The sequence below is a fragment of the Chionomys nivalis genome, chromosome 5 (assembly GCF_950005125.1).
Source record: "Chionomys nivalis chromosome 5, mChiNiv1.1, whole genome shotgun sequence".
Classification (NCBI taxonomy): domain Eukaryota; kingdom Metazoa; phylum Chordata; class Mammalia; order Rodentia; family Cricetidae; genus Chionomys; species Chionomys nivalis.
In genome coordinates, this window is record NC_080090.1 from 65743454 (window position 1) to 65762436 (window position 18983).

Consider the following 18983-nt stretch of genomic DNA (forward strand, 5'->3'; position numbering starts at 1 on the left):
ATTCAAGGCCACCCTGGTCTACAAAGTGAGTGAGAGCCAGGGCTACACAGAGAAACCCCATCAAGAAAAAAGAAAAAAAAATTTTTTTTAAATGTATATATGTGAGTGCATGCATGTATGCATGAATGCACACCTGCACACGCTTGGTGCCCAGGAGGTCGAATCCCCTGAAAATGGAGTTATAGGCAGTTGTGAGCTACCACGTGGGTGCTGGGAAGACAGCACAGGTCTCTGCAAGAGCAAGTGTTCCCGCTGCTGAGCCCTCGCTCCAGCCCCATGTTGGTGCATTTCTAGTAGCTTCATGCAGTTTGCAGGCAGAGGCCTGTAGTCCCAGATACTTAGGAATCTGAGGTAGGAGGACTGAAATTCTGGCCCTCCTTCTCCATCTTCCTATGTGCTGGGATTACAGGCAGACACCACACCTGGACTGCAGGCAGGCACCACACCTGGGTTGCAGGCAGGCACCACATGTGGTCTCACGTGGTACCCGGGATTGAGCCCTAGACACTGGGCATGCTAGGCAAGCACTCTACCAACTCTGCTGCATCTTTAGCTCCCACAGCTCCTAATTCCGCTCTTCTTGCCGGATTTTCAGCTAGGTTGGCCAGCAAGTCCCAGTAATCCTCGTCTCCATCCAACCGCAGTACTGAGGCTACAGACATGAGCGGTTGATCTACAGACATTGAGCGGCCATACCCAGCTTTTATCTGAACTCGGGTCCTCATCCCACGCGGCTAATGCTCTTCTCCACCGAGCTGTCTCCCCAGCCTCCGTATGTTCTACTAATTATTGCAGATGGGAGGAGTGATAACCTGTACTTCAGTGTGGAAAAACTGAAAACAAGAACAAGAAGGCTGGGGATGTGGTAGAGCACGAGCCTAGCACGGGTGGGGTCCTAAGCTCCATCCTCCATTAAAAAAATCAAAGAAAGTAGGAAGAAAGAAGCATCCAGGACAAAGGTCTGGTGTCTTCATCTCGCTTTAATACAGAATCCTTTTACATGGCTGCAACACAGCTTCAAGAGCAGGACTAAGAAACGTGAGCAACAGACCTCAAGAAACAAGAACACCACTGCTGTGGATGGCTGGTTATTTTACATAAGTATGTGTTAGAAGTTCTCAAGTGTGTAGTGTCGTCAAATTTTAGGATTACCAGAGGATTATCAAAGCTGGGATGACTCTGGGAATGTCCCCTGCACATGGAGGCCTCCGGTGCAGTGGCAATGGCCCTCAGTGCCGTGCGTTGGAACCTGGGGTGGGGGTGCTGGCCTCATGTCCAGACTTAATGATTCCACAGAAAACGCAACTCTCATAAGTTTTTTATTTTTCGGGACAGGGTTTCTCTGTGTAGTCCTGCCTGTTCTGGAACTTGCTCTGCAGACCAGGCTGGCCTCTAACTCACAGAGATCCACCTGCTTCTGCCTCCCAAGTGCTGGGATTAAAGACATGTGCCACCACTGCCTGACTCTAACAAGCTTCTTAGCCGGGGAAAGCCACCATATAAATCTTCCTGGGGCAGAGGTGACAAAACTCTAGTCCCAGGGATCTGGCTCACTCTTACCATGCAGTGGGGAAGAACGACCTAGAAGCCACCAGGTAAAGTTCTGACCCTGACCCCATACATCCTATTTCAAAGTAAAATTCAGTAAAGCTATTTATCCTTGGAAAAATATATAAGGGTTTATTCCCTACTATTTTTGTCACTTACAAATTCTAGTTCTGAATTATACCAATCTCTGATTAAAATGAGCCAGGGAAGCTACTTCCACTTATGAAACTCAAATCTACCTCATCTACAGCACGGTTCCTTTGTCCTTTTCCTAGATGGCCATCATACGAACTAGCATGGTTCAATTAGAAAAAGGTCAGAGGGAGCTGAAAACACTTGCCAAAGCTAGGGTGTGACTCAGTGGTACTCAGTGTGCTGTATGTGTGAGGTCCCGGGTTCAATCTCGAGCCATACCAACAGCAAAAAAAAAAAAAAAAAAAAAAAAGCAACTCCAAAGGCTCATCAGTGGGTGGCTGGCGGCCCTCACCCCAGACAGCCAGGGTACAGACACTCTGCTGTCCCCAGAATAAAGACATCTGCTTCTCCCGGGACAGACCTCGGCTTCAGGGTCATGCTTGCTGTTCACAAATTGATTCCAGCTGAATTTGCATTCCGCTGAGCTGGAATGAAAAGCCTGATCTTGGTCCCACCCCAGGGCTCAGTTGGAGCAGGGGTTGGCTTCCATCAAGGCAAGGGGGCAGGGCCCAGATATCTGGTCAGCAAACAATGAAGCTGGGTGGTCTATTTCTAACAGCCCCTCAGGAACAAAGTGGCCTTTCCGTAGATAATTCATAACCATAGAAAACAAACTGTAAAATATACTTTCTCATAAAGCTCTGGCTGCAGTTAGTCAACCAGGTCCATGAAATGTTGGTGCGAAAGCCCAGCAGTGGGGCAGGCGCTGCCTGAGCAGCTAGGACGCACAGCTAGAAGAGAGCATTTCTGGATTAAGGTCAGAAGAAAAATAGCACCAACATGTTAGCTGACAGCAGGGACTTGGGGAGTTACATGTGCGCGCGCACACACACACACACACACACACACACACACGCACCAGCTCTTTTCCTCTTCTCTCACCTTGTCCTGACAGCTGACATGGCAGAGGCTGTAGCATATGGCAAACCTTCAAATGCAGCCAGTCAGCAGCCACCTGAACGAATGGGCACCATGCAGCTCCCAGAGCTTCCGTGTTTGTCCCAAAGCAAAACACAGCAGGGTGAGGAGTTGAGTACAAGTTAGCGAAGCCTGAGTCCTGCTACCACGGCCAGCGTCGAGTGCCCTGACTTGCACTAAGAGTGTCCTGCCCGCAGCGCTACTCTTCCGATGGCCCTTGCCCCTCGTCTCACTGACAGTGACGACAATGACGGCAGAGGTGGCTCTTTCACGGCTTCATTCCTGTCCTGTCACAGCCCTGCTGCCCAGGTCCCAGGAGCTGTTTCACTCCAAACTCATGCTTTTCTGGATTCAAAACCAGACAGCAAAGCAGCCCAGTGAGCTTTAATAAGAAACGGGTGACAGTGGTATCCATGCTTACCATACAACAGGCCAATGCCATCCTTTTTTTTCTTTAAAAAAAATGTACATCTATATATTTGTGCATGTGTACACCACACCCACGATACAGCATGAATGCGGAGGTCAGAGGACAACTTGGGGGAGTGAGGTCTCGTCTTCCGCCAGGTGGGTTCTGGGGAGCAAAGGCAGGTCACCTGGCTTGGCAGGAGGTGCCTTTCCCAGTTCACCAGGCCCCCCGTGGCACTCTCAAGAGTGAGATGGTTTTCAGGGAAGATCCTCTGGCTGGGTCTCCAGTGGCCTGATAAGGTCTCTTGTTGGGAAGTCTTCCCTTCAAGGGTGGGCAGTGATGGAGAGCTGATACACTTGGGAATTCTTTTACTTTTATTTATTTGTTTTTAGAGATAGGGTTTCTGCATAGCTTTGGAGTCTGTCCTGGAACTCGCTCTGTAGACTAGGCTGGCCTCGAACTCACAGAGATCAGCCTGCCTCTATCTCTCGAGTGCTGGGACTAAACATGCTCCAACACCGCCGGCACATTTGGGAATTCTGATGCTGCCTTCTCTCTACTTTTGATGGACAAAGTGCACGTTTAACAATAAAGAAAAATCCATCGTTCCTGCAAATCTGGGAGGGGAGGCTGTGCAGTGAGAGAGAAGCGGAGGGAATGGCAGGTGCTGCACCCCATTTTATAACCTGCTTTCCAGATCCTCCATTTCTGCTTTGTTCACAAATTCACTTTGCGCACAAGGCAAAGCCAAACCTCACCATGTCCACAGAGGTGAACTCATTCCTCCCGTGAGCTCTGGGTCTGCAGGCGCTAAGAATGCCCCTCTGGTCTCACTCTGTGGGCGGAGAAATTACCAGAAGAAAAACCTTGGCTGCAGCACCTTTCCTTACAGAAGGTAAAACCCTCGACAGAGACAGACGCCCGCTGGAGTCGAACTGGGTTTCTCTTCACAGCCCTTACTCGCACGAGGTGAGAAGGCAGGGGAGTTGCCAAGTTGTTGGCTACCAGACCCACCAGTCTGTTTAACTCTGGCTAAAAGCAGGGAATAATGGGCAAGTTACCAAACTTCCTGCTTCAGCTCTAGTGTGAATTCGGAACTGAAGGGAAAGACAGCCCGCGTGCTCAGGCATACGTGACAATTCCCTGTACTCGTAGTCCAGGGCATGCCCAGCACTGTGACTTCCCAGTGTGGGCAGACTCTGGCAGATGCTCTCCATGGACCATCCTCCATCTCACTCCAATCAGCTAAGTGAAGTGCTCTTCCAGTAAACACGCTGAGCTCTCTCTGCTACCTAGCATCTTCTGCCAGTTCCTTAACCATGATGGATGTGAGACCAAGTGCAGAAGGCTGGGGTGAGGGGCATCTGCAGGAGACACTCCTGAGCAGTGTGGGGGTACCCTGCTGCCCTCCCCTTCCCTGTTCTAGGACGCACGGTGGAAGAACCCCTTCAGCTCTCCGGAGCACTAAGGAAGAAAGCTATGTCCTTTTTCTCTTTGCCACAATTTTAAAGGAGCCCTGGCTCTGAAGTAGCAAAAGGATGGTCCTGGACTAGGCCAGCTGCTGCGGGAGGATGTGGCCAAGAAGGAACCCCTGCGTATGAAGTTGGCTTTCTCTCTGCATACTCCACACTCAGCGCCAGCCACACTCAGCTTCAGGTCTACAACACTGTTCAGCAGATAAATCAGTGAGGTCCACATACCAATTCAAAACAGATCCAATAAAACTAAGCCCAGAGTCACAAAACCTCATCCCTGAGCTATGGGAACCCCACTAAAGCAGTGGGCGTTTCTGAATGGTCCGAGGACATTCTTCTAGTAGCGGAAGAGCATGGCTTTACACAGGGAATTTAATGCTCTGACTGCTCACGGCTTTGTGATGTGGAGTGTGGGTTACAGTGCTCAGACAAGGCCCACATTGGCTTTTAACAAAAGGCTTCTATATTTTAATGCAAATCTAAGGACTATCCGTGGTCTAAGTTCACAGAAGACTATTCAAACCTTAAGATTCCATGAAACATAAATAGCACAGAACCCTACATTGGAGCCCTTTGTAATATTCACATTTTCCCCAATCTGAAAAGAAATAACATCTCTGTATCCAACACCAGAGCTGAATGTAAACGTGGTGCTGACAATCCTTTTGGTTTTACAAATCTTCTTTAGCTTCCACCAACAGGTAGATTTCCTTACCTATCATGATCCTAAACCAGATAAAATATCCTTCTTTTAAAAACTGTTACAAATATTTATTTAAAAGTGCAATTTAAAAGTTAGCTGGGCAAGCACATCATTGGGAATAACAAAACAAAAAAGGGATCCAAAAATCAAAAATCCCAAGGAATATGAACGACCCAGGATTTTTTTTTAAAAGTTGGCGTGCTAAGGAATGAACAGAAAGGCAAAGCAAGGGAGGTCAAAGGTCAAACTGTCCAGATGCCGCTCTTTCCAGCACAGAAGATGACTGAGGGGCAGCCTCCTTTGTGAAGGGTAGGCTCTGGGTCTGACAGCGACTTTAATACCAGGTTAATGCATCAGGGACGGTATGAAAATCCTCCATATATGTGCACATCGGAGCATCGAAAAAGTCACCCGAAGCCTGAAGTTTAGTGTTAGCAGCTCTCACAATTCAACCCAATAAACGGTCTGTCACAATGGAGTCAAAATGTCACTTAGAGAACAAAGTATCAAGTTCCCTCACCCACCCAAGCTATTACAGAGTAAGGGGCACCTGACCCACAACCAGCCTCTTTGTGTCAGGACAGTTCTGCATAGATGTAATAAATGCCTGACCCCTCCCCCTCACTCTGAGTGCCTTGCTATCAGAAGAAAGGCACCAGGGGAGAAGGCGTGTCTCACCCACCCAGTGCTGCTATGCTGTCCAAGGCTGTGCGCAGGGGTGCTCTAACACGCAGCTGCATCTCTGGGACAGGCAGCGGGTCTGGCCGGCCTCTGGAACTACTGCCAGCCCTTCATAAAGCTGGACCAACACAGGGCTGCTGCTCTCAGCTGCTCCTGTCCATTAAAGCCATTTGTCCTCAGCACCTCCAAACCCCCAGGGATTTCACTATTTCCTGTGCTTAGCCCTGCCACAAACACACCTGGAAAAGCAATTTAACCTCAGCCCTCACCCAGCAAAGTGAAACACAGCAGTTCTGTCATGAACGGTTTCTGAGCCTCTGTCCTCACCAACAGCCAGCTCTCAGGAGCTAATACAACAGCTGTGGGAAACGTCATCCCCAAATGCCCCATTCTTGCCAGGATTCTTTTGAAGGGACGGCGGCACCCATCTAAGCAGGGCAAGGGTCTGAGCAGAGGGAAGGGGCTGCCAGAGACCAGAAAAATACGCAATAAATGGGGCTGTTACTTCTTCTGATGATTCTGAGTCTTCCTCAAGGAGGTCCAGTAAGGCAAAGCAGTGGCTAGCTGTCCTCAGAAAGAATGGGCAGCTGGGGTTTCTGCTATCCAGCCGGGAGTGTGGTCACCTCTTTCCTCTTCCAGCCTTGCCCTTCCAGTGCTGGGAGAGAGGGCTGTCTCAGTGGTGGAGTCACACAGAGGAAGCAGGGCAGAGGCCAGTCTCTGGGAGAGGAATGTAAGTGGCGGAGTGCTTGCTTCTCCTCTCCCCTAGGTCCAGTGCAGGAGGGCCTGCGGAGGGCCGATGACATCACAGCACCAGGAAGAGGATCAGCACGACCAACAGGACTGCGAAGAGGATGGCTATGGCACACCACTGGCGCCGATCTGGAAGGCAGGACACAGAGGTGACCTCCCAGGATTAGGCACTCCCTCCTTGAGACACAGGTACCCAAACATCTCAGAAGCAGAGGAGGAACAGAGCAGATCCTGCCCCTGCCCAGCCACCAGCCCCCCCCCCATGCTGTTCTGCCTGCAGACTACACTTCAAGCACATCTACAACCCTGCCAGTAAGTGCAGGCTGAGTCCCAGCCGTTAGCTGGAGGCCGTCATACACCAGTGAAAAGGTGGCTGGCACTTGGTGACAACCTGCTTTAATCTCCCACCGAAGGACGATAATTCAGCAGTGCACAGGCTCATCTCTTAGTGAGTACCGTGAGAGAATGGAAAGGAGATGAAAGTCACTGCTGGTCATCCTGGAAACGGACAGCTGAGAAAGCACTCCCGTGACAGAGAATGATTAATTCCATATCACACCTATAGTCAGGTAAGATCACTTAGCCAGTGACTGTGTTCAGACGACTTATTCAGTGTATCTGTGACTGGAAGCCAATGTCTTCCAAAACCCTCAGCCCTACCTACCAAGAGCTGTGAACAATTGCACAGGATCCAGAGAGGCTAGACTTCCTCTGTGTGGATGAGAGCATGAAGCCCTCTCCAGACAGACCAGATAGGCCCAGGGACGCTTGCTGCAGCCCACAATTGGCAGTCTATATGACAGCTGCCCACAGCAGGTGTGAGGGTTAAATAACAGCACGTGCTTGCTGGGGCTATCATTTTCAGGTGTGTTACCTTTGTTTATGCTGCATTTATTTAACTCTGTGAAGCTGTGATTCTTTGCCTGTCTAAACACCTGATGGTCGAATAAAGAGCTGAGTGGCCAATAGCAAGGCAGGAGCAAGGATAGGCGGGGCTGGCAGGCAGAGAGAATAAATAGGAGAAAATTGGGAGAAGGGGTTCTGGAGAAGTAGCTAGAGGAGGAGGAGGACATCAGGGTCCAGCTCTCCAGCTACACAGCAATCCAGAGTAAGATTTACAGAAGAGAACGGGAAAAACACAGAGCCCAAGGGTAGATGGGGTAATAAAAATTAAGAAAAGTGGGCAAGAAATAAGCCAAGCCAAGGCCGGACATCATAAATAAGAATAAAACTCTGTGTGTGGTTCATTTGGGAGCTGGGTGGCGGGCCCCCCAAGACTCCAAAAAGCATAACATCATATTACAACAGACGCTGTGCTGGGCCCACGCTTGAGACACTGAGACACCATCATCATTAGGACACGTAAGTAACTTATAGAGATGTAGACCATGAAAGTGGCATTCCCACTGGCAAGTCCTAGTGTCCTCCACAAAGGACCGGGAAGATACAAAAGAATGTCACTAAGGAACTAGGCATGCTGGGTATGTCTGCTAAGTCAGCAATAGGAAGGCTGAAGCAGGTGAATTGGCAGTCAGTACAGGCTGCACAAGTGCCAAATCAGCCAGAGCTGTACAAATTCTGTTAACAAACAAAGGGCAAAGAACATTGGGGGGGGTATGGGGGAAGGGTGATGTATGAGGGTCTTCCGTTTTGTGTTGATTTTATTGGTTAAATAAACTGCCTTGGCTTTTTGATAGGGCAGAAAATTAGATAGGCGGAGCAGACAGAACAGGATGGTGAATAGAAGGCAGTGTGGCAGATGCCACGGCTCTCCAACCCAAGATGGACATAGGTTAGAATCTTCCTGGTAAGCTACGACATCGTGGTGAACACAGATTAATAGAAATGGGTTAATCAAGATGTGAGAGTTAGCCAGTAAGAGGCTAGAACTAATGGGCCTGGCAGTGTTTAAATGAATACAGTTTGTGTGTTGTTATTTCGGGGTATAAGCTAGCTAGCCAGGCAGCTGGGAGCTGGGCTGCGGGAAGCGGCCTGCCACTCCTTTTACTACAGGGTGACTGAGCATGTGAATGTCGACTGGACTGGCATGAGGGCCTGAGTGCCAACACCCTAAACCCAGATAAAAATAAAAATAAGGCAGGCAGCATGCATCTGAAGCCCAGGGTTGGTGAGTAGCAGAGGCAGGTGGGTCCCTGGGACTATGCTGGCCAGTAGAGCAGAAATTACAAGTGTTAGGCCTCAAAAAGTAAAAACAATAAAGGAAAGAGATAGAGGAAGTCATCCAAGGTTAACCGGTAACCTCCACATACACAATGTCACAGTCTATGCAATGCAGCTGAATCATAGGACTAACAACTCCATTGAAACAGAAGTAGGGTTGAGTGGTGGTGGCGCACACCTTTAACCCCAGTACTCAGGAGGCAGAGGCAGGAGAATCTCTGTGAGTTTAAGGCCAGCCTTGTCTGCAGAGCGAGTTCTATGACAGCCAAAGCTACACAGAGAAATCCAGTCTCAAAAAAAAAAACCAAAATAAAGAAAAAGAAGTATAAAGATGTAGAGGTTATTAAAGTCTACTGAAGAGTCTATATATTTCAATACACAACTTTGATGATCATATTGTAGAAATGCCCTGAATTCAGGGAAAAATAGATAGCAAACGTGCATGAATATCAACATCTTATAAGTCTTCAGTGGTCAAAAGATGTGAATGCCAACAAGCACAGCAAATCCCTTTTTCCTGAACCAACCCCCTTGTCTACCCCAGACCTACCAGAAACTCCCTGAGCAACTAAGATCTCGAGTCTGTCTCCTCTGAAGAGAGAACTGAAGCAGACTGAGAGGCGCAAGAGGCAGAGCTGGTCTATCACAGGAGCCAGGGTTACTCTTGTCTCTTAAAGACACTGAACTCTAGTTTCCAGTCCAGCGTGGAGGATCGTTCCTTATCGCTCCTTCTAACAAGAACAAGGTGACCACAGTGACAAAAACAGCTCTTCTTCTTAGATCTTCCAGGAGTAAAGTCACAGGGCAGGCTGCTGCCCCTAACAGCAGAAAAACTACAAACGGTGGGACTTGCATAGCAGAGCGGAGCCCCTCCCCCACCTTAATCCCAACAGTGACCAACCAGAACCAGTGTGGAGCTGGGAACTATGAGCTGTAACTGACTAGCTCCAGGGAAGTCCATGTGGTCATGTCTAAGATTTCGCCAGTTAAAGGGAGACCCAACACTGGTGAGCTTTACTTCCAGAAGTTCAACCAACCTGTCAGGAAGCGTGAGAGAAATGGAAACATGGAAGGTGCTGGATATGCCATTTCCCTCACCTGATCACTACTGAACATACACACAGATCAAAACTCCACTCTGCAGCTCATAAAGACATGCAAATATTATGTACTAGTTCCAAAAATTAAATTTTGGAATTTTTAGAGAAACAAGGCTCTTCCGTATGACAAGATAACAGATACATATATTTTTGTCTAAACTCATACAATGGGTCTGATGTGGTGGCGCACACCTTTAATCCCAACACTGGGAGGCAGAGACAGGCGGATCTCTGTGAACTGGAGGCCAACCTGGTCTACAGAGTGAGTTCCAAGCCAGTCAGGGTTGCACAGTGACACCTTGCCTCAAAACAAACAGAAGGAGGAAGCAGCAGCAGCAGCAGGCCAAGTGTGATGGCACTTGGAAGGCAGAGACAGGTGGATCTCTGTAAGCTCCAGGACAGCCAGGGGTATGTAGAGAGACCCCTGACTCAAAAAGCAAACAAAAAGAGGATGCGGAAGAAGAAAGGAAGAAAGTTTATTACTATAAGAATGCAATAATAAGTCACTTTTATTAAAAACAACTGACACTTACCAGGGCAAAGCCAGAGAAGGTAAAACTGGTTCCTCCTTCCTCTCCCACAGCCTGACACATACTTCCTGCCCCTCCCCCTCCAGCATCCCACCACTCTAATAACCAGATTTCCTAAACCCACTCGGCCTTTGACAGTCCAAATTCTATATTCCCCAACAGCTTTCTCTTGAGCATCTTGGTAAGAGCACAGGGATGCTAAGCAAGCAGACACACAGCCCTGGCCTGCACATTCAAGGCCACTTTCCTCTGAAGTGGCAAGCTGTTTCTATGAGGCATGAGCTAGGCAACCCTAGGGAGCTATTACCCTAGCAGACATCTGAGCTCTTCCTATGTGGTTTCAAGCACACCAGGAATGGGTCCTAACTACAGTACCAGGCTTGTAACTCAGGCTAAAGCCCGAGCTCCACCACCAAGCTCCACCTACAGCGCAGAGTGCTTCAGCTGAGCAGAAAGAACAAAGGTAACTCCAATGGTAGTTTCTTTCTCAAAATATTTCCTGTCTTCAAGAATCACAGACTGTTGATGGGGGAGGGGATCTTGGCTTTATTCAAAAGAGTATTTCTCTGGGTAAGAGAAAGGCAAATTAGTGTCTCTCTTGGGTCATTTACAAAAGCGAGTGTGGAGTCCTGGCCCATTTCTCCCGTGAAGCAATCAGCCAAGAGTGGATGGGAGGGCCTGGCTCTAAGAAGCTGTTCATGTGTGCTCCACCAAACTCTGGTGTTTTCAGACTGTCCTGACACACAGGTTTGAGAAAACAATGAATGTAACCAAATGCTATGGTTAAGAGACAATCACACTGGAGCAGACATCATAACAGTATTTCTTGGGGAGCAAAAATTAAAACGAAGGGTCTTCCACGCTAACTGCTCTGTTACCTGGTTCTTTTCTGTATACAATTATAACCAAATATCTCATGTTGTTTCCCAAACTTTCCTTTCTGAAAAAGGTAGAATAAAGCATAAGAAAGTCTTGGTGTTACAAACACATTGCCAGGACTTTTCTAAACTACTCACACCCAGAATGCTAGAAAACAAGACACAGGTCACCTTTGTTCACCCACTCTTCCCTGACAGAGGCGATGCTGAAGTAGCTACTTGATAGGAGAGCTACCACACAGACCAGAAAGAGGCCTGGTGTTTAAACTGGTTATGTAATACTTCCTCAAGACAACTCTTTTTAAAAAAAAAAAAAAAAAAATACAAGGGTACTGAGTAGCTGACAGTGGATAAAGTGTCTGCTGGGTAAGCATGGGAATCTGAGTTTGGATCCCCACAGTCATGTAAAACCCCATACAGCGGCATGTGCCTATAACCCCAGTGTTGGGGGAGGGAAGGGCAAGGGGCAGACACAGGTGTATCAGGGGCTCACATTGATCAGCCAGCCTAGGCAAAATGGTGAGGTTCGGGTTAAGGAGTAAGGCTGAGAGGCTGGCAAGAGGGCTGAGTAGGGAAAGGTGCTTGCTCCCAAGATCAACAGTCTGAGTTAGATCTCTAGAACCTACATGGTGGGAGGAACCGACTTCCTCAAGCTGTCTTCTGACCTACACATGCATGTGCATACACAAAAAATAAACAGTAAAATTAAAATGACCTTTTGTCTCCACACATGCACATAGCTGCAAAAACACGTGTACACACATGTAAACCACATGTACAAACATAAAATTTAAAAACAAATACATAAATAAAGTAGAGGACTATATAGGTAGAAGAGAGAAAGAGGGAACCAGAAAATACATTTCAGACCCTTCTCTAATCATGGGGAAGAGACATTGAGCTGGTTCCTGCTTCCTGTATGTGCACAGCTTCAAGCAAAGAACCTGCTTGAAACAGAAAGACATTTGGCCTAGACAGAAAGGAGAAAACTCTAGATATGAGCTTCTTTTATGTTTGGATTTGATGTCCTTTAGGGTCTTTTCTACCATAGTGTAGAGCATTTACGGAGCATGGATACCTTGTTAAATAACTGCTTTATTGTTCGTTCAATGCTCACCTTTCTGTGGTGCTCAGCATAGAACATGGGCCTCCCCCATGCCTGGTCACGTACTCAGTTGAGTTGTACCTACAATACACTGAGCTATACCTACAATCCTCTCTTTTCCAGTTAAGAAATGAAGCTCCAGACACTATTCTGTAAGTAGCTAGGATGCAAACTGCTGAAGTGTACACAGGCATTTGTATTTTAATTTTCCATGTCACATGTACCTGACAGTAGAAAACCAACAGAGGAATGAGGTGTCAGGAAATGGGGGAAGAGTCTTTTAATGAAGGAGGCATCCTATGGCCCCAAAGTATTCAAATTACCTGAAGAAATATCCCAGTTCTTCCTTTCACCAAGCAACCCCCTCCAGATAAAGAGGAGATACTGGGTATTGATTTAAAATATATCCTGTCTGACAAAGAAGGCAATTTGTAGGAACCAAAAATAAAGAAAAAAAAAAAGTAGTCATTAGAAAGCATCTTCAAACACAGAAACTGACCTGAAAAGTTACTTCTCCATCCCCCGACCCCAGCACACACTTGCTAGGACATCACTTTCTAAGGCTAGCATAGCCTGAAGTAGTAGGTATTTTTCTAACGATGAGAGGAAGATAATTCACAGAAGGGAGTAAGTGGTCTATCAGTGCTTCAAGTAAGTTCCCTAGGGTTAAATAAATGCCTGCTGTCATCCCTGACGCACGCATGTGTTGTGGCAAGTATGCACACACACACACATATACATGCTAAAATAAAGACACCAAAAGAAAAAAATTGTTAAGTTCTCTAAAGTGACAAGAGAAATAAAAAGTAAAAAGGATTTTATAATTTTATAATCGCAATGAAGTTTCTCCACGGGAGAATAGTCACGAACAAGTGCTGGGCACAAGACCCTTCTCCAAAGTCTGATCACGGGCAGAAGTTATAGTCTCTGCACAATAGCTTTCTCCTTTCTGATCCTAAAGTAGCACAGACAAATAGGCTGCAGGCAGGAGAATGGCACCGGCAGAGTTAGCAGGAATTCCCAAGAGTCACACATACATACCACTGGTCATGTGAGACACCTTTGCAAGTTTCTTCATCACATTGTCCAGTCGAGACTGAGTGCTCTCCAACTCATGAGAGAAGTCGTCCAGCATGCTGGAGAGGAGGAGGAGGAAGGAGGCAGTCAGCAGACCTTGTATTTGCTGTGGATTAAGTGAGGCCTGGGCCTCTGTCTCAATAAAGATAAAAAGGGGCCTCTGGGACTAAGGACTGCATTGTATTACTCCAATCCTTGGGGCAACTTATATTTTTATAAATTTGGGAAATCTATGGGTTTTGTTTTTTGTTTTTAAGTTAAGTTACATATGCTATAGATTAGTCAAGACCCCTTAGTAGGGTCTGGCATAGTTCCCATAATCAAGCATGCTTGTATTTCTGCAGAAGCATGAGGAATCACAGCTACAGTCAGTTCAGCTGAGGTTCCTCCATCACAAGTCTGCTTGAACACTCGGATTTGTAATTTCAGATTCGCAGATGAGGCAGTAGGGCACTGACTGTACAACACTGCCAGCTCAGGCACAGCGCCAGCAGAGAGGCAGCCTTTGTCTCCTGCTACCTTGAGCAAGGCATCCCATACAACTCTTTGAGACTCTTTAGTCATCTGTTAAATAGGACGATTCTACCAACCCAAATCCTGTTGAGGGGTGCCTGTGAGAATCTCATAACACACAAAAGCACTTTGTGTCAGTGAGTTAAGGAATGTACTTTAAATCAGTCGGATTCTTCTTTAGAGCACTCTGCCTTATTATAATATGTCAGGATACCTGACATCCCTGATGGTGGATGGGGTAGGGTGTGGATGGTGAGTGTGTGTGTGTGTGTGTGTGAGAGAGAGAGAGAGAGAGAGAGAGAGAGAGAGAGCCCATCTCTTCAAACAAGTGGTGTTTCTCCAGGAACTGGAGGCCTCCACTGTGGTGCTGCAGCACGCTGCTGGCAAACACAGCACTGAATACTGTACTTGTATTCTAGCAACCCTTATTTCATAAATTACTACACATTCCAGACTTTAACTTCTAACTAGAACATGATTAGTTTGCGGCTAAAATTAACACACCAATTAGTAGCAGGGCCTTCCTACAAAGACCTTATTTACTCTGACCATGCCACTGGCAGCTATAATCCACTGGTCTGGGTGCAGGCCCACAAAGGAGCATGACAGTCCCTCAGGACCTAGAGCCACCAAACCCTCATTAAGTTAACTATCAAACTCCACACTGACAACTAAGTAAATAAGTCTTTGTTCTATACCTGAGTTTTCAAATTAAAACATGTTTAGCTCATCTCAGAACCTGGCAGCACTGGACCTGGCTGGCTGGCATCTCCAGGCAAAGCACTGAAAAACAAGGGTTACTTGTGTGTGCTGGGTGTAACTTTCCTTACTAAAGCTGAAACAGGCATGTCACTCAATCTTCAGCCAAGGACAGTCACAGCCAAAGCTCTGCCCGATAGAAAGGCCATGCAGGTCACAGATGCTACTTTGCATTCTGGCAGTTGTGCTTTTAAAACGGAGCCAGGATCTCTCATGCGGTCCGGTCTGGCCTTAACTTTCAAGGATGATCCTGAACTTCTGATTTCCCCGCTTCTACCCCCCAAATGTGTGACTTCCACGCTCGGCTAATGCACCGCTAGGGACTGAGTGCAGGGCCTCGTGCACACTAGTCTAGCACGACACCAACTGAGCTACTGCCCCAGCCTTTGAAATTCATGTTTAACATTGTTTATATAGACTACTATATCCCAAACACCATTTTCACAAGTAACATAAAGATTACTAATAAACTGCTCTGCCCCGTTACTTCAAACTGTAGCATTCACTCTGCGCTAGCAGCACATCTTAGCTCAGTCTGGCCACATTCCACATGCTCAGTAGCTGCAGGAGGCTGGTGGCTCGTCTCCTACACAGCATATATATCAGCTCGAGACTCGTATTTCTTCCCTTTTATTGTTACCAGATACATGAATACCCAGTTTAAATAGGAAAACATTCTGACAGGGATTTTATGTTAAACTATAGCTCTCCTGTTTCCCACGTGTTCCCATCACTTAGCTTCTTCAGGTACTTTCTCCACTTCTGAGGAGTATGCTTGTATGTTCTACGGAGTTCTGTGCTCAGACTTCATTTGATGGTGCAGCGCTATAAGATTAGGGTTTGGCCCTCTGAACTCTCACCTCGGAACCCTTTCTACTTCTCTGATACAGCTGTATACAATTGGATTAGATCAATATTCAACATGAACATGAAGTCAGCTGAGTGCAGGCTAGTCACAGCTGAGTGGTTTGTGGTGGGATTCATACTGCTTCTTGCTCACTCCCCACTGGCTCAGGGGTCAGCGTTCTTTGGCCTACTGAATCTATAGCCACCCGCCTGCCTGCTGTCTGTCATCTAAACTGGTATAACTGCTGTTTCCTGTTCTATGATCTCCAGAGGTTTTTTTTTAATTTATTATTATTATTTTTTAGGTATCAATAACAATAACTTTATTTTCTAACAGGTAATTTTCCTACTGTTTCAGCATTTTCCTCTCAGAAAACAAAAGTTTTAGAACAGGATCACTTGGCCCTTTCTCTTCTTATCTCCCCCCAATTCAAAATGCTTGCATCTCTTAATGGCCAGCATCCTCTTGGACCTGCAGTTGGGCTCCACACACTCAAGCCTGAGCATGATCTTCTTTGTGGTTTTGTTCTTATTCCGGAAAATTGGCTTTGTCTGCCCACCGTAACCACTCTGCTTCCAATCGTAGCGCCGCTCCCCTTGGGCGTACAGGGAATCCTTGCCCTTCTTATACTGGGTCACCTTGTGAGGCTGATGCTTGCCACATTTCGTACAGAAAGTCCTTCGGGTTTTGGGTATGTTGACCATCTTTGCAGTAGAGCGTCTACCCGATGGAAACGAGAAACCTTTCGTCCGAGACAGATGCCTCCACTGCGCTAGCCTCATGGGAAAGGGTCTCCAGAGGTTTTATATCTTTGGGAAAACATTTGTGTCTGCTGTGGCGTGTTTGAAGGGAATGGAGCTACAGACTGTCACTTCTGCATCTTCAGAACTAGTAGTAGCTCAGCTTGTCTCTATGCTCAAGCTGCCGCACCAACCAAGTGGCTCAAGCCCCTTTAGGTTTGAAGTAGAAACTCAACCTGTGCGTTTGGGTTCCTGTTACTCCACTATTCCCATCTGGCATACCCACCGGGCTCCACTCTGGTATATCACCTGAATCCCAACCCCCGCTCATGCCATCACTCCATATTCTGCCTCCCGGCCCTCCCAGCCTACTGAAAAGGCAAAGCCCTGCCTTCTTACCACACTGACAAGGCCCTCCCTGCTGTCCTGACGCCCCGTCAGGACTTCTGCTCCCTCTTTCCCCATGCTAGACACTCACTGACTTGTTCTGTGCACACCTGTATCCACACACCTGCTGGCATCCCTGCAGTCACTGGCTCTCACTCCACTGCCAACCTCCTAAACTTCCCACGCTTTCAGCTGACCCTCTTTCTCGGAGAAGACAGGGCTCTCCAGTCAGCTGCACGAGCCTATCCTAGGAACAGTGGCTCTCTCCCCACCACACGGGACTACTTCCCTCATTTGTACAGGATGTGCTGTACCTGAGAAGCGGCAAAGATTCTGAATGGCAGGCAGAGTCTCGCTGCTCACTCCTATATCCACAGAGCCTCCCAGAAGCCTGGTGCAGAACAAGGGCCCAGGAGGAACTGATAATGAGCATGTGCAGAGTTTCTGGAACATCTTAGTAGACACCCCACCCATCCAGAGTGTGGGGGGAACAGAATGGTATTATATAGCAGTATTCAAGAAAGTTGGCTTTGGGGGGCTGGAGAGATGGCTCAGAGGTTAAGAGCATTGTCTGCTCTTCCAAAGGTCCTGAGTTCAATTCCCAGCAACCACATGGTGGCTCACAACCATCTGTAATGGGGTCTGGTGCCCTCTTCTGGCCTGCAGGCATACAGACAGAATATTGTATACATAATAAATAAATAAATATTTAAAAAAAAAGAAAGAAAGCTGGCTTTGCTTATCATACTTTTAGAGTGTAAAAGACAAGGTTCTTAAGCAAAAGCGACTTTTAAGAGTTATGTTTTTGTTTTTTTCTTTGTTTTGAAAGGGAGATTGTTTTTGCTAATTAAAATCAAACTTAAATGTTCTTTCATAAGAGTATAGCTTCTGTTTAGTGTAGTAGGGTCCTGGGATGATAGCTGAGCGTTCTAATGCCGCCTTCACCCGCCTCCCTGCTTGCCTGCCATCCTCTCCACAGTGCTGTCCCCAGAGTCTGCAGCCCTATCTGGACACCTCAAGATCTACTCAGAGAGCCAGGCGGTGGTGGCATATACCTTTAATCTCAGCACTCAGAAGGCAGAGGCAGAAGACTCTTGGTGAGTTCAAGGCCAGCCTGGTACAGAGTAAGTTCCAGGACAGCCATGACTGTTATACAGAGAAACCCTGTCTTGGGGGATCTGCTCAAAGAAATTTGTATATATTTTAAACAATTTTTAAGTAACAGCTTTGCCTAAACCACCATTGTGAATTTTATCTGGTAGATTTGCCTCTTCAGTGAAGCTAACCTATGGAACAAAGTAAAAACTGTAACTATAAATGAAGTTATTTTTTCTTTCTACCAGCCATGTAATTCACTGCTGGGCTTTCAGGGTCTCATGGGATGGCTCCCCCTCACTTCACTGCAGATAAGGGCATCTCACTACTCACACTGCCTGTTCCTCCAGCTCCCCTCCGATGCGCTGGGACATGTTCTTCAGCACCCCGATGCTGCCAGAGACCAGCTCCAACTGCTCATCCTGCTGTTCCACAATCAACTGGTGCCAGAGAAATGGAAATAAGCAATTAAAATCCATCTTACCTGGTTCCAAGCCCAGCACCCCAGCAGCTGCTAGTTTCTTTGCCAGCTTGGGACAATTCACATTCAAAAGCAAAGCCCAGAATCAAAGAACCAGACCATTGGCTCTGAGAACACACTGCTCCAAAGACTGGATTGTCAAGCTACCCACACCGCCTGCTGATCCAACTTGTGAACAGTCAGCAGGGCTTGAAACCACCAAGAGAGATTTACTCTGCTTGGCTGAGGTCCAATAAGGGAACAGACAATGGTGGAGAGCACACGAGCACAGGACCGCATCAGGGGTTGGTTAGGAAGAGGAAGCTCATCGCCAAGATCAAGCTCTCAGTGCACACCACACTGCCACAGCATTAGCCAAGGAGAGCCTAGCAAACAGCTGACGTTGGAGGACTGCAGAGAGTCCTTTTCCTCTACTTCAGGGACAATAATTTGCCTCGGTGACAACTGTTGGCTGACAAAGACATACTTTCAACTGTGCTGTGGTCCCCTTACTCTCTATTAAAATTTTTGCTTCATTATAACATTTTGAGAACAAACAACTAGTTAGGCCAACATGATAATGTAAAGAAAGCAAAACAACATAGCCTACAAATATACATAAAACACAGTAT

The 18983-nt window shown here is 47.2% G+C and overlaps 1 protein-coding gene across 2 annotated transcripts in view; it reads right to left on the minus strand.

Moving 5' to 3' along the window:
* The window catches only part of Stx6 (syntaxin 6), a 52260-nt gene that overhangs the window by 6683 nt on the left and 26594 nt on the right, over positions 1-18983 (minus strand). Inside the window, exons 6-8 of one of the 2 annotated variants that reach the window (XM_057770380.1) lie at positions 18225-18331; positions 13515-13609; positions 961-6808 (exon numbers count right to left, since the gene is read on the minus strand). In XM_057770380.1, the coding sequence (XP_057626363.1) occupies positions 6732-6808; positions 13515-13609; positions 18225-18331 (279 nt within the window). In that variant the 3' untranslated portion in view covers positions 961-6731. Of the gene's footprint in view, positions 1-960; positions 6809-13514; positions 13610-18224; positions 18332-18983 lie in introns of those variants that run through there. The other variant, XM_057770381.1, reaches the window with a different exon arrangement.